Source organism: Poromitra crassiceps (genome assembly GCF_964638095.1).
Source record: "Poromitra crassiceps genome assembly, chromosome: 14".
Lineage (NCBI taxonomy): Eukaryota > Metazoa > Chordata > Actinopteri > Beryciformes > Melamphaidae > Poromitra > Poromitra crassiceps.
In genome coordinates this window covers 31,950,033-31,972,356 of record NC_139633.1, presented here as the reverse complement: position 1 = coordinate 31,972,356, position 22,324 = coordinate 31,950,033, and the positions used below count along the sequence as shown (strand labels likewise).

Sequence of the window (22,324 nt, the reverse complement as noted above, 5' to 3'; positions counted from 1 at the left end):
TGCAGGACCGTATGGGCTCATACACAAAGTCTTAGGGACCGCGCAGGACCGTATGGGCTCATACACAAAGTGTTAGGGACTGTGCAGGACCGTATGGGCTCATACACAAAGTCTTAGGGACCGCGCAGGACCGTATGGGCTCATACACAAAGTCTTAGGGACCATGCAGGACCATATGGGCTCATTTAAAAAGTCTTAGGGACCGTGCAGGACTGTATGGGCTCATACACAAAGTCTTAGGGACCGCGCAGGACCGTATGGGCTCATACAAAAAGTCTTAGGGACCGCGCAGGACCATATGGGCTCATACACAAAGTATTAGGGACCGCGCAGGACCGTATGGGCTCATACACAAAGTCTTAGGGACCGCGCAGGACCGTATGGGCTCATACACAAAGTCTTAGGGACCACGCAGGACCGTATGGGCTCCTACACAAAGTCTTAGGGACCGCGCAGGACCGTATGGGCTCATACACAAAGTCTTAGGGACCGTGCAGGACCGTATGGGCTCATACACAAATTCTTAGGGACCGTGCAGGACCGTATGGGCTCATACACAAAGTCTTAGGGACCGCGCAGGACCGTATGGGCTCATACACAAAGTCTTAGGGACCGTGCAGGACCGTATGGGCTCATACACAAAGTCTTAGGGACCGTGCAGGACCGTTTGGGCTCATACACAAAGTCTTAGGGACCGTGCAGGACCATATGGGCTCATACACAAAGTCTTAGGGACCGTGCAGGACCGTATGGGCTCATACAAAAAGTCTTAGGGACCGTGCAGGACCGTATGGGCTCATACACAAAGTCTTAGGGACCGTACAGGACCATATGGGCTCATACACAAAGTCTTAGGGACCGTGCAGGACCGTATGGGCTCATACACAAAGTCTTAGGGACCGTGCAGGACCGTATGGGCTCATATACAAAGTCTTAGGGACCGTGCAGGACTGTATGGGCTCATACACAAAGTCTTAGGGACCGTGCAGGACCGTATGGGCTCATACGCAAAGTCTTAGGGACCGTGCAGGACTGTATGGGCTCATACACAAATTCTTAGGGACCGTGCAGGACCGTATGGGCTCATACACAAAGTCTTAGGGACCGTGCAGGACCGTATGGGCTCATACACAAAATCTTAGGGACCGTGCAGGACCGTATGGGCTCATACACAAAGTCTTAGGGACCATGCAGGACTGTATGGGCTCATACACAAAGTCTTAGGGACCGTGCAGGACCGTATGGGCTCATACACAAAGTCTTAGGGACCATGCAGGACTGTATGGGCTCATACACAAAGTCTTAGGGACAGTGCAGGACTGTATGGGCTCATACACAAAGTCTTAGCGACCGTGCAGGACCGTACCGTATGGGCTCATACACAAAGTCTTAGGGACCGTGCAGGACTGTATGGGCTCATACACAAAGTCTTAGGGACCCTGCAGGACTGTATGGGCTCATACACAAAGTCTTAGGGACCGTGCAGGACCGTATGGGCTCATACACAAAGTCTTAGGGACCGTGCAGGACTGTATGGGCTCATAGACAAAGTCTTAGGGACCGTGCAGGACTGTATGGGCTCATACACAAAGTCGGGGGAAGACAGGTGATTTGTCTCAACGCTGCAGGAGAAAATAATTTCCTGCCAGCCGGATGTGCTGTTGGAGAGGAGGTGGAGCCTGTTGGTGAGGAGGTGGAGCCTGTTGGAGAGGAGGTGGGGCCGGACACAACACTTTTAGGCACTCTTGCCGCGCGGCGGCACAGGTCAATCATGGCTGGGGTGGTACTGTCGGTCTCGGTCGGAAAATCTCCATCACAGAGGACCTGGGAAGGCTCATTTTCATCTCCTCTGCCTCTGACAGGCTGCCCAGAGCAGCCAGTAAAAGCTCGTCTTCAGACAGTAGCTATAGGCTACATTGTCGATGGAGACGGGGAAGACGACTGAGTCCTGCTCCATAGCCAGAGAGGATATTATCCATTTGACTACCCCATGGCTGTCCCTCACTGAAGTCTCTGCTTTCGGGCTCAAGCTCCATGGAGGACACAATGGCTTCAGACAGCATAGGGTCTCTGAGCGTGGCTGAACTTCCCAGCACCTTTGACAGGAAAGCCACACATCTTTCCAGTGTTGTCGTCCAGAGGCGGAGTACACACAGGTCTCGGGATTAGCAAGTGGAGCTTTAGCATGCAGCATGCTGAGACCCCAGGCAGGCGTCATGGGTATCTGTCTCGGAGAGGTACACTTATTATTCAGTTTCACAGATATGCTGGAGGGGGTTTTATATTTATTTTTCAGGAGCCATGCCGCTGCAAGTTAGCCTGCTAAACCATGTTAGCTTGCTAAACAGGTGCACCTTAACTGGGCTATACAGAGTAAGCAGCTATTTAGCGAACTAAACATGCATTGTGTAGAGAGCATTGCTAACGATGCTTGAGCAGGGTAGCTCACCTCCAATCAGACTGAAGCAGTTACATCAAGGATATATATATGAAAAATGAATATCAAGTTATATCAAGGATCCTATGAGAGGTTATTTGTCAGGTTATGCTGTTGGAGTATGGGGCAGTGCAGAGGCTGAAGACTGGCGTCCTGGGACCAGGGAGGTGCTGAGCACATTGGAAGAGGAAGAGCGGCTCTCCTGCTCAATATTCTTCCAGGAGGCAATGGCCAGCTGGCCAGCTGCTCCACCATGCTGCAAGCTGTCCTGGTCCTCGAGAGGCACCCCAGCATGGAACTCTTGAAAGTGCTCCCAGTCTTTGACCCAACCAAGGTGGCTGGTGGCAGGAACAATATCAGTGAGGTCATCCCAGTTCTCAGCCAGGAGGAATGGCAGTGCTACACTACATTCACATGGACAAATCAGATGCAGATTAAGTCAGTGCTGCTGAGTGGTGGGCTGCGATGAAGGAGAGGATGCCAACTTTGCAATTTTCTTACACCTCCCTGCTACCTCAGTGGATGTTGAGAGGCTGTTCTCCATTATACCAAGCTTCTCACTCACAGGAGCCTGACAGAAAATAATGTCAAGATGCCGTTCATTACCAAATTCACCAGCACCCAGTAGCACTGAGATCCACCCATCGCCCCCCAACACACACACACACGCACGCACGCACGCACGCACGCACGCACGCACACACACACACACACACACACACACACACACACACACACACACACACACACACACACACACACACACACACAGTTTTCCTGTTATTATTTATGTTTGTACATGAATATTAGATAATTTATGTATGCAACTTTATTGTATTTATACTTTAAAGAGAGTTTATTAAATAATATTGATTGAATAATATTCTCACAATATTCCCATGTTGATTTAACATATTTTAAGTGGCCAGAATTGCTCAAACACATTTTTTATGCTATAATATGGTTGTTGTACACCTAAATCAGCAAAAAAAAATCAATCCGCAGAATTCCGCAGATTTAAAGAAAAAATAAGAAATAAGAAAAAATTTCCCTACTAGTGCAATTTGAGAAGAGGCTAATACGAATAATCCCTAACCCAATTTTTTTGATTTTGTTTTAGTTTTTTTTCCGGTTTGCACGTGATCAAACCGGTTTGGGCTCGTACACCGAACCGAACCGGTAAAACCGGAAATCGACCCATGCCTATCACCCAGAGCACTATATCACCCTTAACCTGAGCAGAGCTCAGAGCTCAGTTTGTGCACAGCTGAGATGTGGTATCCTGATTGTAGACTTCAGTACCTGTTTACTGAAAAAGTGTTCCAGGTAGCTCAGTTTGTGTTAAATGCCTACCAACAGCGTAGGATGGTATTTTATGTTTGAGGTGTTAAAATTGTGTTACCGTCTGACGTGTTTAGAGATATATCATATTCTGTTCTTTATTTTTTATGGCTCCTGTATGCTATTAATGTAGTGAATTGTAAGACCACTAGGGTTTAATATTTTTCCCGAAAATGAGGCATACTGGGAAACAGGAAATTAAGCCGTCTTTTCCGGGAATCCCGGGAAATTGATAGTTTTTTTTTATGCATCAAGGAGAAATATACCTATTCGTTCCCAACCTGACCTAATGTATTATTTGGTGGCAACCATTTTTCTTAGAGAGTTGTGGAAACTACCGTGGAAGGAATGCAGCCGTAAACGCATCGATCAGCCCGTTTTAACATTCTTTTACGCACACATCAACATGCTGCCTGGCACCATGTCCTTTTGAATTTGTGCTCTGGCTCTCGTCTTCCAGTCGTGCCCAGCCATAATCCCCTTTTCCGTTTATCAGTTCATTTCCACCCCCCATTGCCCAACCTGGGGCAACGAACCGAGGACGCGGGCTGGGCTGTAATGATTGCAGTTTTCACTGCTGGCAAAGTTTGCATGGTGCTGGAGCAGGCCATCGTGCGTGACGTAGGCTACTGTATTAACGGTCATGGCACAATCCCCTCAAGCAGGTCAGAAGTGTAGGCTATATCGTAGGAAAAGGAAAGAAACATTGTGCGCTTTGTGTTTATTAAGGCTATAGGTGCAATAAGGTTTCAGTGTGTTCCACCAGTACTGAAACCAGTGCACAAATGTGCTATAGCCAAAATACGCCGAAATAAAATCTGAAATTAATTCCACTCTCCAAAGGATATGAATTTTCAAATTACTGGCTGTAGCATTGTTGGAGAAGCTAGTATTTAATCTTAAAATCTGCCTTGCGATACCTCGTTACTTGGCGCTATATAAATATACAATTGATTGTTGGTTGATTGATTCACTTTGATGTCTCCGAAATTCCCATAGCCTACATCTTGATCATTTAATGACTTACAATGCTTATAGTAGCCTAAATATATTACATGTTCTTTTAAAATGGCTATATATTTTAAGAAAGTAAACTGTAGGCATATTTCTAAATATATTCCTATTCCAATATGTTCTGCATGTAAAAATACATCAACATTCTTTCCCGGTTTCCCGTCATTAATTTCCCGGGAAACGGGAAATGGGTTGGATGGCATTTCCCGGGAATCCCGTTTCCTGGGATTAAACCCTATGGGCACCTTTGCTGCATGACACCGTGGAAAATAAAACTCACTAACTAACTAACACAGACAGTGAATAGTGAATGGAGGAGATGGCTTCCCCTGCAGTTTTCTACGCAGTATTTGTGAAACAAAATCACTGAAGTGAAAGTTCTGTCACAAAACTATATTGTTAATGCCTTGCATTGCCACAATGTCTCCCCCTCTCTCCCTCAGTCTCTCTCTCCCTCTCTCTCTCCCTCAGTCTCTCCCCCCTCTCTCTCTCCCTCAGTCTCTCTCCCCCCTCTCTCCCTCAGTCTCTCTCCCCCTCTCTCTCTCCCTCAGTCTCTCTCCCCCTCTCTCTCCCTCTCCTCTCTCTCCCCCTCTCTCCCTCTCCTCTCTCTCCCTCAGTCTCTCTCCCTCAGTCTCTCCCCCTCTCTCTCTCCCCCTCTCTCTCCCTCTCCTCTCTCTCCCTCTCTCTCTCTCCCTCAGTCTCTCCCCCCTCTCTCTCCCTCTCCTCTATCTCCCTCAGTCTCTCCCCCCTCTCTCTCCCTCTCCTCTATCTCCCTCAGTCTCTCTCTCCCTCTCTTTCTCTCCCTCAGTCTCTCCCCCTCTCCTCTCCTCCTCTCCCTCTCCCCTCTCTCTCCCTCTCGCTCAGTCTCTCTTGTGAGTTTGTGTGTGTGAGTGAATCTATGACATCAATAATGATGTCGTCAGTGGATTTATGACATCACTGATGATGTCATCAGTGGGATTTATAGGACAGACAGAGAAACAAACAGAGCCTTAGCTTCCATTATATACTGATGATGATGATGATGATGAACCATATTGTGATATTTATGGAGAACAATCCTTATTATCCTTATTGATTTCAACCTTATCGTCCAGCTCTATTTTTGGTGTCGCCCTTCCTGGACAAAAATGCACCAGCCGCCACTGGGGCAATGCATGCAGTACAGCATAGAACACCTGTTCTATGTTTGTCAGTCCTGCATGTGTCTGACAAGATGGCATGAGCGTGGGTCTGACAAGATGACATGAGCGTGGGTCTGACAAGATGACATGAACATGGGTCTGACAAGATGACATGAGCGTGTGTCTGACAAGATGACATGAACATGGGTCTGACAAGATGACATGAGCGTTGGTCTGACAAGATGACATGAGCATGGGTCTGACAAGATGACATGAGCATGGGTCTGACAAGATGACATGAGCGTGTGTCTGACAAGATGACATGAGCATGGGTCTGACAAGATGACATGAGCGTGTGTCTGACAAGATGACATGAGCGTGTGTCTGACAAGATGACATGAGCGTGGGTCTGACAAGATGACATGAGCGTGGGTCTGACAAGATGACATGAGCATGTGTCTGACAAGATGACATGAGCGTGGGTCTGACAAGATGACATGAACATGGGTCTGACAAGATGACATGAGCATGGGTCTGACAAGATGACATGAGCATGGGTCTGACAAGATGACATGATCGTGCGTCTGACAAGATGACATGAGCGTGGGTCTGACAAGATGACATGAGCGTGGGTCTGACAAGATGACATGAGCATGAGCGTGGGTCTGACAAGATGACATGAGCGTGGGTCTGACAAGATGACATGAGCGTGCATCTGACAAGATGACATGAGCGTGGTGAGTCTGACAAGATGACATGAGCGTGTGTGTCTGACAAGATGACATGAGCATGTGTCTGACAAGATGACATGAACGTGTGTCTGACAAGATGACATGAGCATGGGTCTGACAAGATGACATGAGCGTGTGTCTGACAAGATGACATGAGCATGGGTCTGACAAGATGACATGAGCGTGTGTCTGACAAGATGACATGAGCATGGGTCTGACAAGATGACATGAGCGTGGGTCTGACAAGATGACATGAGCGTGGGTCTGACAAGATGACATGAGCGTGTGTCTGACAAGATGACATGAGCGTGGGTCTGACAAGATGACATGAGCGTGGGTCTGACAAGATGACATGAGCGTGGGTCTGACAAGATGACATGAGTGTGGGTCTGACAAGATGACATGAGCGTGTGTGTCTGACAAGATGACATGAGCATGTGTCTGACAAGATGACGTGAGCATGTGTCTGACAAGATGACATGAGCATGGGTCTGACAAGATGACATGAGCGTGTGTCTGACAAGATGACATGAGCATGGGTCTGACAAGATGACATGAGCATGGGTCTGACAAGATGACATGAGCGTGGGTCTGACAAGATGACATGAACATGGGTCTGACAAGATGACATGAGCGTGCGTCTGACAAGATGACATGAGCGTGGGTCTGACAAGATGACATGAGCGTGGGTCTTACAAGATGACATGAGCATGAGCGTGGGTCTGACAAGATGACATGAGCGTGGGTCTGACAAGATGACATGAGCGTGCATCTGACAAGATGACATGAGCGTGGTGAGTCTGACAAGATGACATGAGCGTGTGTGTCTGACAAGATGACATGAGCATGTGTCTGACAAGATGACATGAGCATGGGTCTGACAAGATGACATGAGCGTGTGTCTGACAAGATGACATGAGCGTGTGTCTGACAAGATGACATGAGCATGTGTCTGACAAGATGACATGAACGTGTGTCTGACAAGATGACATGAGCATGGGTCTGACAAGATGACATGAGCGTGTGTCTGACAAGATGACATGAACGTGTGTCTGACAAGATGACATGAGCATGGGTCTGACAAGATGACATGAGCATGTGTCTGACAAGATGACATGAGCGTGGGTCTGACAAGATGACATGAGCATGGGTCTGACAAGATGACATGAGCGTGTGTCTGACAAGATGACATGAGCATGGGTCTGACAAGATGACATGAGTGTGGGTCTGACAAGATGACATGAGCGTGTGTGTCTGACAAGATGACATGAGCATGTGTCTAGTAAGATGACATGAGCGTGGGTCTGACAAGATGACATGAACGTGGGTCTGACAAGATGACATGAGCATGTGTCTAGTAAGATGACATGAGCGTGGGTCTGACAAGATGATATGAGCGTGTGTCTGACAAGATGACATGAGCATGTGTCTGACAAGATGACATGAGCGTGGGTCTGACAAGATGATATGAGCGTGGGTCTGACAAGATGACATGAGTGTGGGTCTGACAAGATGACATGAACATGGGTCTGACAATATGACATGAACATGTGTCTAGTAAGATGACATGAGCGTGGGTCTGACAAGCTGACATGAACGTGGGTCTGACAAGATGACATGAGCGTGGGCCTGACAAGATGACATGAGCGTGGGTCTGACAAGATGACATGAGCATGTGTCTGACAAGATGACATGAGCGTGGGTCTGTTCAGACAGCCACATGGAGCTGGTGGACACTTGGCTCTATAGGAGCTAGGCTTCACTGTCTACTCAGTAGGTCTTGAATGAATATGTCACATGCTGCTGTGTAGAGGGACTTTCCATCTCAATTGTTAACTCATTGAGTGCCAGCCACTTTTGGAGAACGGATGCTCCCAGTGCCAGAGTTTTCAGAGCGTTTTCAGTGATTTCTCGAGGCCCACAGAATATTGTGTGATATTACTATGTAAACACCGAACACGCACAAGAACGAGCTGGCTCTATTGTATCATCAGCAAAAAAAAGTTTATTGATACCATTTTCCGTTCTTTAGTTATGAGCCGGAGAAGATAGGTTGTTTTCAGCGTTTTCAGGCTTTTCAAATTATTAGCTGAGATAATCCGCCTTTTGTGAAATGCAGCATTTCAAGCACATTCACTGAGTCTGAAGATAATATTTTCTGATGTAGTGACGTAGTTGTTGTGTGATGCCCTGCGTGCACCACCCCCCTCCCCCCCTCCCCCCGTAAACTCCTCCCCACACTGCACACAGCCTCACGCAACCATTATATTTTCGGAGTGCTGCGTTTGTGTGCTGCTGTCGGCTCTCAGCGCCACAGCAGGGAAGAGCCAACCCGGATTGCTGAATGGTTTGGCGTCAGGGGCTGCTTTCCTGGCTGCTAATCGGGTGGAGAAACTATACAGACAGACAGACAGACAGACAGGGACAGAGGGGCTCAGTTGTGAGCGCGGATTGACTCCTGTTCGGAGCCAATGTCAGCTCCCGCGACAGAGCAAATGGCTCTGGGAGCATGCATCGGTTTGTCTTTGATCCACGGCTTTTAGGCTGTTTCTCGGACCTGTCTCTAATCTGGACTGCACCGAGCAAGCACTGTCGCCACCTAATGAGTCCGTAAAATAGGTTATACACCTTCAATACCTACAATAATTGGACAGGAGATGCAGGGGGCTTTGATCGATGCCCCACCGTCAAAAAACGCATTGGACGTCTTTCGACGTCCATGGCACTCTACGTCACTATTTAATTGGACGTCCTTCGACGTCCATGGCACTCAATGAGTTAAATGTGTGTTTTGTTTTATGAATCAACCTAAATACACACTTACATCTCCTCCCATCTGGTTTCAACCTCTGGACTCCACCATGGTCCACTCTGTGGGAATAAACAAAGTCAGAGCAGCAGATTAGCTTTGATGATGAAACATGAACATTATGCTTTCATCTTTAAGTCCATAAGTGTCCTTAGCGTATAAGATTGATAATCAATAGCTGTCCTACAAATATTATCTATCAATGTATCTTCTGATTTCTTTAGTCGGCTAAAACTTGACTAAATAAAAACAGGATGATGTCGACTAAATATGATAAAAACTAATAAGGACATTTGACACAGGACTCAGACTAAGACTAAATTAAAGTTGCCCCAGCTCTATTGGGTTAGACTCCCCTCCGACTCCCCCAGTGTTAAAAAACAACAACTTATGTTGTGAAACACAACAGCCAGCCCCCTGACTCCCCCACTGTAAGAAAGGGGGGGAAACTTTGTAACAAAATGTATTTGTTTTAAAACACAAAATAGACCAATTGGTGTAAAAATAAGCAACTTTCTGAGCAGCCAATAAGGCTCTATGTCCATATAGCTTCTTTATCTGGCAGTTAAACGCTGGAAGTACGCTGGGGAGCGGTGATCTCAGCGCACAATATGCAAGGAAGCAGTCTGAAAGTAACGTTAGCTTGTGCGGTAGCTAGCTTGATAGCTGACAGCTAACATTAGCTAACAACACACATATGGTGATTTAGTGCATCACTCCTTTCTGTCTCTGTTGTGATAGTTTCTTCTTATGACTAGTTGCCAGAAAAGGATCACCCCACACCAGCGTCTTTCTGAAAAGTTCAGATATTTTCAGCGGAAACGCTGGGAGCCGGCGCACAAAACCCCCGCAGTGCTCTGAGAATAGACACTGGTTGCAGCACACTCTCTTTAGATGGCCGTAGGCGCCCACATACGCTCTCTCCTCATTGGAAACAACTGAAAAAAGATGCTGGAGTTGAGGAAAATAAGCTATATGGACACACCGCCTATAGTTTCCTTGGAAAAGAGTTGGCTACACTGCAGCCCAGCTATATACCAACTAGGTTTTACCTAGATATTTGAACTAGATTAAGTTTTATGAACTGTGTGAACCCCACCACCCCCCTCCACTTACATACCCCCCCTCCCACACACACACACACACACACACACACACACACACCCACACCCGCCCCCAAAAACTGGGTTAGTGTATTACACTATTGTAACCCTACCCTATGTCAAAATTCCATGAAACCTATGGCTGATACATACATCATGTCATGTTACATCTTACACTGTTTAACATTGACTGAAATATAAGGTAAAACATCTATATTACTTCTATATTTTGTCAGTTTTTTTCAATCAGAGGAAATTAAAACAGAGCAAACGACATGTTGTAAGCTTAATTTTGATGCATGGGTTACAGATGTTTGAAAGAAATCTAGCTGCCACACCAGGCTTTCAGAATAATTGATTTGGGTACATCTACTCTCATCCTTCTACAGTATGTAATGTTGCCTCTCCATACCTGAGAGAGTCCAGTCTGCAGTGTGGATCCTCCAGCCTAGCAGAGAGCAGCTTCACTGAGGCTCCTGGATGATTGTAACTCAGGTCCAGCTCTCGTAGATGGGAGGGGTTGGAGCTCAGAGCTGAGGCCAGAGAAGCACAGCCTTCCTCTGAGAGCAGACAGAGTGACAGTCTGCACACACACACACACACACACACACACACACACACACACACACACACACACACACACACACGCACACACACACACATGCCCACACACACACACACACACACGCATGCACACACACACGCACGCACGCACGCACGCACGCATGCACACACACACACACACACACACACACACACACACACACACACACACACACACACACAAGCAAAACGGTAAATCCCTCAAAGTTGACTGGCTGATCCACATTGTGGTTTCATTTGGTCCAGTTTGAGTTGGTTCTCCACTCATTTTGTGACAGAATATCAGAAGTCATTTCTGGTATTTTATGTGTCACACTGAGGCACCAAGGAGAGGAAAGAATGAAATGTCCTCATGGAAAGTAATTCACATAGACTAGGTAGTCTTGGTAAATATTGGATTCACAATTGGTTTTAAAATGACATGAACAGAGATAATACTCCACATATGTGTTAATGTGAGCTGTACATCATCCTGCTTACTACACAGCTACTAACTTAATAAATCAAAATGTAACTAGGAGAGGCACTCCCATTGTTAATTTGATTATTAAAGCAACAGCATTTACTGGACTTCTTTCTGCAGATTGATATGACCCACGGCCTCCGGACTCTGTGATCAGAACTGTCTGTTATACATAGCAATGGTCTGATACACAGAAATAACAGACTGTAGAATGCAGTGATCGACCAATCAGAATCAAGCATTCAACAAAGCCGTGTGATAATTGCTGATAGTAATATGTATGTAAAGCAGGATTTAAATGGTCGTCTGTTGAACACGAAGAGGAATACTCACCTGAGAGTCTCCAGTCTACAGTGTGCACTCTCCAGTCCAGCAGAGATCAGCTTCACACCTGCATCTTTCAGGATGTTGTCACTCAGATCCAGCTCTCTCAGATGGGAGGGGTTGGACTTCAGAGCTGAGGCCAGAGCTTCACAGCTTCTCTCTGACAGCTGACAGCCACTCAGCCTGAAGAAGAATTAATGAGAGAGATATACAAGTTTGAAAATGTATATATATGAGTGTGTATATATATACTGTATATATTAGGGCAGAGAGAGAGAGACAGTGAGAGAGAGAGAGAGAAAGAGAGGGGGGAGAGAGCAGGCATGCAGCTGGTCTTGGCTGCACACACTGTGGCTCGAGAGATGTGGAGGATAGCACAGTTAACTTCCCAGAGTGCAGCCTGAGAGATGTGTATTCCCAGTAACTAGTAGCAATAATAACAATACCAATGGCCAAATACTTACCCATACTAATGATAATAGTTAATGATATTAGTTACTACCCATGCAACAGTGCATCTTTGCACAAAGCTCTCAAGTGTTGTTAACTGGCACAAGAAAATGTCAGGTTTCAGGTACCTCGGTTTAAGGAATATTATTTAATATTATTTATTTATTTAATATATTGAATCTACCCAGTTTTGTATGAACCTAGCTTGTTTTGATTCAACCTGACAACATAGAGTCAAAAGGGCCTTTCTGTGTGGAGTTTGCATGTTCTCCCCGTGCCCCCTGGGGGTTTCCTGCATATAAGAACCCCACACCAAAAACATGCAATATCCTGGTCGCTGAAGTGGTGCCTCCTCTGGTCGTTATGGGCGCCTGTTCGGAGTGGGGGGGACTCGTTGGAATAGCGTGATCGTCCCACGTGCTATGTCCTACCGGCGAAGCTTCCCCTGTCAGGTGAAAAGAAGCGGCTGGCTACTGCCCATGTCTCAGAGGAAGCATGGAGCTAGTTTCGGCTCTCCCCAGATCGGCAGAGGGTGGAGCAGTAACCAGGATAAATAAATTGGAAAAAATGCACTAATGGGGGATATATAAAACTGACAAGATAGAGAGAACATTCATTCATTTATATTTTATATAACTAGTGCAGTCAGGGCTGGTGACTTAGCATTTTCAGAAGGAGCACGTGTGCCCCTAAGTTGAAAAAACTAGGAGCACAAAAATAATTTTAGGGGCATGATAAAAAATTTATTAAATAATGCGTTTCTCCTTAATAAAGATAGAAAATTAAGATTCATGTCACATTTCTTATCATTTGCATGAGGTAGGACGATCTCACTCAAAAACATCTAAAAATAAGTGTTCCAGGTTACTGGACAGAGCTTTTCTTTTTTGTCTAAATACAATGAATATAAAACAATTAATTCCAGTAGGCTATATCCCACAGCTATCATGCATTTACTTTTCCAAAAGAAAAAAGGTGCAACAGAACAGGGGCTCCAGATGGAAAGTAGCCTATGGCTAAATCTGTTACAAAGCATCTCTTCCCCTATGGGGTTTAATGTTTTTTTGTATATGTCCCTGCCAAATAAACTAATAAAATAAAATAAATAAACATCAAAATGTTATCCATGGACAAGGAGTTTATAGCCTATAGGTCTGGAGAGGAGGGTGAGGTCCGCCCACTTGTCTGCAGCCAGGTTGGGTCTGGAGCCCAGACCTTCGAAGCCATGCCCACTCTACAGTTGTGGATTTGGCTGTTCTTGAGTAGATGAGGAAATGAGTTTGAGTTGACTCAGTTTAAATATCAGAGTTTACACACTGAGTCTGTTTTTTTAATCCGCCATCTGAAAAAAAAAATCATCGCGCACAGAAAATCTTGCACACTGGTCCAATGCGTTTTAATATTATGTTCGTCGTTCTATTCGCAATACGAAACAAATAGTCCTCTCCTGTATCCACGTTACAACGTGACTGACATACTGTAGCAGCAGCAGCTGATCTGCAGCAGGCAGTGGTGATATGGACTGCAGCTGGTAGTACCTTCACTTCGCCAAGCCGGCTGTGTTGCGCTGTGGCCGGGGAGAGAGAGGGGCCGGTGAGGTGAAGCGAGCCGCTCAGAGTGGACTCGTCGAGTGGGACTCGGCAACGTACCCTGCCCCTCCGCGGCTTATTCTCGACTTGCATGTGTGACAAACTGTAAAATTTCCACAATGAGGAGGACATGCTGGCGTGTGTTTCCTTTTGGCTGCTTGGGGTGCGCGCACGTCACGTGAATGCGTGCAGCTGCAGGTAATTGACCCAAAAAAGGGGAAAGCCGACCGGCGCACAGGATCGGCTATGTGGACTCCCTCTCTCTCTAGTTTCGTTTCCGCTGAGATCACGTGCTTTTTTTCACCAGTCACCATTGGTTCAAGTGAACTCGGACACAGGCTCTCAACTTTAATGCCGGTCTGATTTTTAACGCTCTGAAAAAATAAATATATATATTGACGGTCGAATTCTGTACTCGCACACCCCCAAAAGGCATTTTACAATTCGCACTGTTCTATTTTTAGTCGCATATGCGAGTAAAACGGGCGCAGTCACCAGCCCTGAGTGCAGTGCCTGTTCCCCCCCATTCTCCACCCCATGGGCGCTCCCCCCCACACTGCACTCCATCAGGTCCCCCTAAGCGCACAGTTTGAAGTCGATCCACCAAACGCTTCTCGAGATCCGCGAAGGACAGACAGACAGTCCTAGATAAGATAGTGCAGTGCCCGTTCCCCAGTTCAAAGTCGATCGGAAGGACAGAGATACGTGAAAACTGTGATCATAGGCATTGTGACATTATCATCATCATCATCATCATCATCATAAATAAAAGAGAGCATAAATCATAAAATCATAAATTACAGACAGCAGCTGTCTGTAATTTTTGTCCCGGAAGTGATGTCATAGGCATTGTGACATCATCAGTGATGTCATAAGAGCAATATAATTATAAATGATTTAAAAGGGAGCAAGTGGGTCTGTTTGTTTAAATGTTGTCCCACTGATGATGTCACAATGTCTATGACATCATCAGTTGTCATCAGTGACATCATTACTGACCAAAATCATCTTATGACATGATTGATGATGTCATAGACACTGATGATGTCATAGGCAGCAATTGCACACACGCACACACACACACGCACGCACGCACACACACACACACACACACACACACACACACACACACACACAAGCAAAACGGTAAATCCCTCAAAGTTGACTAGCTGATCCACATTGTGGTTTCATTTGGTCCAGTTTGAGTTAGTTCTCCACTCACTTTGTGAGAGAATATCAGAAGTCATTTCTGGTATTTTATGTGTCAACACTGAGGCACCAAGGAGAGGAAAGAATGAAATGTCCTCATAGAAAGTATTTCACATAGACTAGGAAGTCTTGGTAAATATTGGATTCACAATTGGTTTTAAAATGACATGAACAGAGATAATACTCCACATATGTGTTTATGTGAGCTGTACATCATCCAGCTTATTACACGGCTACTTACTTAATAAATCAAAATGCATCTAGGAGAGGCACTCCCATTGTTAAGTTGATTATTAAAGCAACAGCATTTACTGGACTTCTTTTTGCAGATTCATATGACCCACGGCCTCCGGAGTCTGTGATCAGAACTGTCTGTTATACATAGTAATGGTCTGATATACAGAAATAACAGACTGTAGAATGCCGTGATCGACCAATCAGAATCGAGCATTCAACAAAGCCGTGTAATAATTGCTATAGTAACGTGTATGTAAAGCAGGATTTAAATGGTCGTCTGTTGAACACAAAGAGGAATACTGACCTGAGAGTCTTCAGTCTACAGTGTGGACTCCCCAGTCCAGCAGAGATCAGCTTCACACGTGCATCTTTCAGGATGTTGTCACTCAAGTCCAGCTCTCTTAGACTGGAGGACTGGGAGCTGAGCACTGAGGCCAGAGCTTCACAGCTTCTCTCTGACAGCTGACAGCCACTCAGCCTGCATGAGAATTAGTGATGGAGACAAACAACTTTAAAATATTTTCCATTTAGCACTCATAAATGATAAACCGATTTTTGTGTTTGCCAGTATAGGTAGTGCTATGCCAAATAGCATTAAATTAGGCACTGCACTCTGTCAGGTTCCCAGCAGTGCAATCCCCAAGTTTGAAGTCAATCGGAACAACGGTTCTTGAGATAAACTACTTTATGTCTTGCCAGTAGGTGGCGCTATGCCAAATTGCACAAGATTTCAGCACTGCACTCCATCAGGTCCCCCTAAGTGCACTCTTACCAGAATGACTCAATGCAGCTCATTGTCTATTGCTGTCATTCAATTATCATTAACCATTTATTTAGTCATCTGTTGTTTGCCTAACATTATGTAATGATTAGTGGTCATGATTGTGAACGAGCAGCGTCCGAACAACTTTCTCTCTATCTCTCCCAAAATGACCTCCTGGACCCTCTGCAGTCCGGTTTCAAGGCTTCTCACTCCACTGAGACAGCTCTTCTTGCTGTCACAGAGGCCCTTCACACTGCTAAGGCCTCATCCAGCAATGATATTGCTGTCTCAAGCCAGCAATATCATTATAAACTTATACTTGACCTAATTTAATAATATGGCATCAGTCGACCCAGTAGCTTAGATACAAAATCTAATAGCTGGTGAATAAACTTAGTCCTGAACTGCTGAGCGGGCAATCACAAGCCAGCAGTATCAGTATAAACTTAGACTTGACCTAATTTAGTTTTGTTTGTTGTAGGTCATGATTAAGGTCCGCTAAACAGGGCTGAATCATTGACAGTGGTGTTAGGTGGTACTTAGACCTGAATTAGCAGTATAGTATTAGTCATCCTAAAAAATAAAAAAAATCCTAATAAATTTTGTTTTGACCTAATTTTATTGTTGTCTATAGAGTTAGTTCCACCTCTGCGCAGATTCCCCCGCTCTCTTCTCTCTCTCCCCCTCAGGTGTCCTTCATTGGCCTGACGTACACCCCCGCCGCTGCAGCCCTAGGTCCGGCCGTCATCGCCCTAGCCACCTGTCGTCACTCTAGGCCATCTACCCACTACTCCTTCTACTGTCTGACACCCCGGGCTCATCACCATCACCGACCCCTATCCTCATCATCCTGGTCACCTGCCTGCCTAAGGGAAGGGGGGGGCGCCCCCCCAGCCCCCCCCCCCCCCGCCGCCTCATCATCACCTCCAACTCCTATCCTCCCCTCCTCTTAATCATCACCTCCGACTCCTATCCTCCCCTCCCCTCCTCTTAATCCATGTCACCAACGCGGACTCATGGATTCCTCAGATCATCCTCATGGAACTCCCAATCTTGTTACCCCTTTTTTCACCTAGCTAATTAACTAGTATTCTCTAAACCTACGAACACTTAAAGACTACATTTTCTATTTCTTTTTGGACTCTACTTTTTAGATTTTCAACTCCCTTCCCTGATCTTAGGATAATTTAAAAACTACATTTTTATATCCCTTCTGTTGGACTCTTTTTTACATTTTCAATTTTCTGTTCTCTTGTAAATTTTATTTCCATAATAAACCATTCACAGAGTTTCATTATCGGAAACTCTGTGCATGGTTTAGCCCGGCATCTCTCGGCCTGTCTCGGAGGGGAGTCCCCGGATGGGGGTCCATTGCTGTGGCCTGGGTGGGCCCGTCCCCCGCGTGGCCTGCTCTCACGCTCTCGGTCACTATGCTGGTGGCTGGGGGCTGGGGGGGCGGGTCGCGTGGGGGCTGGGTCCGCCCGGGCCGCAGCAATGGGCCCCTATAGCACAACGACCTCACAAGGTTCCTCCTCAGCCAAGTCACTGGGGCAATCCATGTGGCGATCCATGTGTGGATTGCCACCATATGGTGGACAGGTTTTCTTGCGTTCACTGGGGGTGAGGGGGCGCCGCTGTGTCCCGGCCTGGCCTTCCCTCCCACGCCTTATGCGGGCGGGGGCCGGGTCGGGGGGCATCGGTGCTCTTCATCACTGGTCGAGGGCTGCCGGTTGGTTTAGAACAGCTTAGGTAGGCGATAGATTAGCTACAGCCTAAGGCTGACCTGTTATAGTGTTCAGGCTAAAATCAGACTAGAGCAGAGTAGGATAGGCCAGATTAGGCTGTAGATTAGCTAGATACTATGTCCCAGTTAGCTCTGGTTAATGCTTAGAGTAGTCAGTTGTCTGATCTTCTCCCCCCCCCTCTCTCTTTCCCCCTTCCCCCGCTTCTTCCCTTCTTCCCCCCTCCTGTTCTCCTCTCTTTCCATGCTCTTTCCTCCCCCACATCCCACCGCCCCCCCCTCCCTTCTCCTGCTCTCTCCTCCTTCTCCCCCCCTCTGCTCCTTCTCCTCTTCTCCCCTCTCTGTCCTCTCCCCTCTCTCACATTCCCGCTGCTCTCCTTCCCCTGCACCCTCCCACCTCTCCTTCTCTGTTCTCTCCTCCTATCTGCCCTCTCCTCCCTCTCACATTCCCCCTGCTCTCCCTCCCCTGCACCCTCCCACCTCTCCTTCTCTGTTCTCTCCTCCTCCACATTTCCCATTTCTCCCCACCCTCGCCCTAATCTGGGCCCGTATCCTACTCCCTCCCCTCCCCCAACCCTAGACCCTACCTCTACCCTGGCTTCCCCTCTCCTGCTCTCTCCTCTTGCTCCTTCCCCACCTCCTATACCCTCCAACATCTCCCATTCCCTCCCCACCCCATCACTCTCTCACACTCCCCCTGCTCTTCCCCCTTCTCCTGCTCTCTCCTCTGCTCTCTCTTCATTTCTATATTTTCTATATTATCAATTGTTCAAATGTTATCTTTATTCTGTATATTCTTGTTACTGTGTGTTAGCTAGAATCAGCTAGACATACTTTCTGTGAAGCCCTCTGAGACATGCTTGTGAATTAGGGCTATATAAATAAACTTGACTTGACTTGACTTGACTCTGTTCTTGTCCTCCTTGACCTGTCTGCTGCCTTCGATACAGTCAACCACCAAATCCTTCTTTCCACTCTGTCTGACCTAGGCATTTCAGGTTCTGCACTCTCCTGGTTTGCTTCCTACCTCTCGAACCGCTCATACCAGGTCTCATGGAGAGGGTCCCTCTCCAGATCCTGTCCTCTTACCACCGGTGTCCCCCAGGGCTCAGTCCTGGGCCCCTTACTTTTCCTTCTCTATATCAGATCTCTTGCCTATGTGATCTCTTCTCATGGCTTTTCTTATCACTGCTATGCTGACGACACCCAGCTTTTCCTTTCCTTTCCCCCCTCAGACACTCAAATCGAGGCTCGCATCTCTGCATGCCTCAAAGACATTGTCGACTGGATGTCTGCCCACCACCTCAAGCTCAACCTTGGTAAGACAGAGCTACTCTTCCTCCCAGGAAAAGACTGCCCTCTCGCAGATCTCTCCATCTCCATTAACAACACCACTGTACTTCCCTCCCAAACAGCTAAGAACCTTGGGGTGATCCTTGACAACCAGCTGTCTTGCTCAGCCAACATAGCTGCTACAGCACGCTCCTGTAGGTTCTCTCTCTACAACATCCGCAAAATCCGTCCCTTTCTCACAAGAGAAGCGACTCAACTCCTGGTCCAGTCTCTTGTCTCCTCCCGCCTGGACTACTGCAACGTGCTCCTGGCCGGCCTACCTGCCACCGACATCCGACCGCTTCAGCTCATTCAGAACGCTGCAGCCCGTCTCGTATTCAACCAACCCAAATTCTCTCACGTCACTCCCCTCTTTCAGGAGCTCCACTGGCTTCCCATCTCGGCCCGCATCAAATTCAAGACACTGGTACTGGCCTACCGGGCAGTACACCAGTCAGCTCCCCTGTACCTGCAATCTATGGTCAGGTTCCAAACCTCTCAGCGCTCCCTTCGCTCCTCCACCAGTGCAGGTCGCCTCGCCCCTCCTTCGCTACGGGGGCTCAAAAGTCGCTCATCCCGATCTCGACTCTTCTCGTCCCTGGCACCTCAATGGTGGAACGAGCTTCCACCTTCGGTCAGGACGGCTGAATCACTGCCGATCTTTCGGAAAAGACTAAAGACGCACCTTTTCAGGCTCCATCTGGGCCCTTCTTGATCTAACTTCGTTCTCTCTCTTTCACCCAAAAAAAAAAAAAAAAAAAAAAAAAAAACTAACCTTAACTTGTACCACTAACCTAAACTTGTACCACTGTTCCTTCAGAAGTTGTAGTTATCACAGACTGTGCTCCATAGTAGATTGCTCTATTGCTGACAAAAATGTGTTATTGTAAGTCGCTTTGGATAAAAGCGTCTGCCAAATGACGTAATGTAATGTAATGTAATGTAATGTGAACGTTCACGTTACTGTGATTAGTGACATAGCCCACAGTGTGCTGTGAAACGATGACCTCACTGTGCAGTGAAAATCACTGAGCAGCACCCAACGTGGTAACACTTTATAATAACTATACACTATAAAGCATTAATAAACCATTAGTAAATACATAATTCATCATGGATTCATCATTTATAAAGCATTATTCATACATCACTAAGCATTAGTAACAGTTATAAACATTTTATTCCTGATTAATAACCTAATCTCTAATCTGTTTAATGATTGTATTCTCATACTTTGTAAATGATAGATTCACCATTTATAAATACGTATTATTGCCATTCCCAAGTTCGTTAAAGCGATATCTCAAGAACGGCTTGATGGAATTTCTGCCAATTTGGCTCAAACGTCGACTTGGGCGCAAGGATGAACGGATTACATTTTGGTGATCAAAGGTCAAGGTCACTGTGACCTCTCGAATGCCATTTTCAAGCTTCTTAAAGCAATATCTCAGGAATGCCTTGATGGAGTTTCTTTGAATTTGCCTCAAACGTCCACTTGGACTCAAGGATGAACTGATTACATTTTGGTAGTCAAAGTTCAAGGTCACTGTGACCTCACACACCCAATTTCCAAGGTCTGTAACAACATCTCAGGAGCTCCTTGACGGAATTTCTTCCAATTTGCCTCAAATGGCGATTTGGACTCAAGAATGAACTAATGGAGGAGGCATAAGTCCGCGTTGCATTCGTTCTAGTTTGTTATGTCATGCTGTTATTAGGGGTGCACCGATGGATCGGCACGCAATCTGTATTGGCCGATTTTGACCTCAAATATGTGATCTGCTGCTGCAGATATTTCTTTATTGTCGCCGATTGCATAGCCGATCATGCTGCACGTGAGAAACATGAGGCAGCCCATTTTCATGTCTTCAATGTCTATCGTTTAACTTTCATATTGTGCTCTAACGTTTATCATTGTGTTGCAAAGCACACGCCTTGCTTTCGTCAGTGTACTCACCTCCACACACACCACACCAGACTGTCAACACACCCCTTGCGTCTTTGAATCACACAAATCAGCTAGTGATTAGAGCAGACTCAGCAGAGAGAAGTTACCTCCAGTCCTCCTGCCTACCGAGGCATTTGCATGCTGTTAAGTCCGTGTGTATTACAGTCCCAGATTGACACGGTGGTAGTCGGGGTAGTGCACGTGCACACACAGACAATTTCCACATCTAGCGAGCGCTCGCAAGCATTGATGTTCCCGCGGGCACTTTGAAGGAAGCGAAAGTGTGCTGCTGAGTATGTGTGCGCTCCGTTCAGACAGACTTTCTTCCTTTCTTTGGACAGTTGAACATGTTCTAATCCCTTTCTTCCATGTGTGCGTATATGACCAACCAGTAAGTCATTATTATGTTAATATTCCTGTATTGCATTCCCTTTTGGTTTTAGATCGATCTACCTGCAATCATTGCAATAACGTTTTAGGCGTGCACTTAGTGCGGTTTGATTGTCTGTTGCGCTAATTAATGCCACTACTCAGATGGAGTTTAGCTCGTGTGTAGCTTGTGATTCTGTTGTTTCTCCCGTCATGTAACCCTGTCACCATTATGTAGATCGCACTCATATGCTGCTAATTATAACACTGTAACTCGGCCTCGATGGGCGGGTCCTTTTGATGTTCGTTCGATGCGGATCCCAATGTATGACGGTTATTGTGCATAACCCCGGTTCTATGAGTGGGAGCTCTTTGTCTTTAGTCATGGTTCAAGACTGGTGTTTAAGAGTAACTGACTTACAGTTTACCTAATTATCATTTCTATATTATTAGTTGTTAATTATCACTATAATTGGCCTATATAACAGCAAGCTTGGTTACTGACCTGTTTGTATATTTTATTGCCTCCTTTTTCCAGACCACACACAATCCTACTATTCCTGTCATAATGCTGTAAAGAGCCTATACTGCTGTACTGTACTGAAGAGAACTGACAACTAAACGGTTGAACTCCCATCTGTCTCCTGCCTCGTGTTTTTACGAACACCCCAGGGCGAGCACTATCCGTCCTATTCCTGAATCAGCCATATTCAGAACCCCCTATTCTTCACCGTGTT

The 22,324-nt window shown here is 46.3% G+C and overlaps 1 protein-coding gene across 1 annotated transcript in view; it reads right to left on the bottom strand.

The window, feature by feature from the left end:
• Nucleotides 1-2,543: 2,543 nt before the first annotated feature.
• Nucleotides 2,544-22,324, bottom strand: part of LOC310789151 (protein NLRC3-like) — a gene marked incomplete at its 3' end in the record, with an annotated part of 58,433 nt that continues 38,652 nt past the window's right edge. Inside the window, exons 8-9 of the mRNA XM_083650740.1 lie at nt 11,959-12,132; nt 2,544-2,841 (exon numbers count right to left, since the gene is read on the bottom strand). Of these exons, the coding sequence (XP_083506866.1) occupies nt 2,544-2,841; nt 11,959-12,132 (472 nt within the window). The remainder of the gene's footprint in view (nt 2,842-11,958; nt 12,133-22,324) is intronic.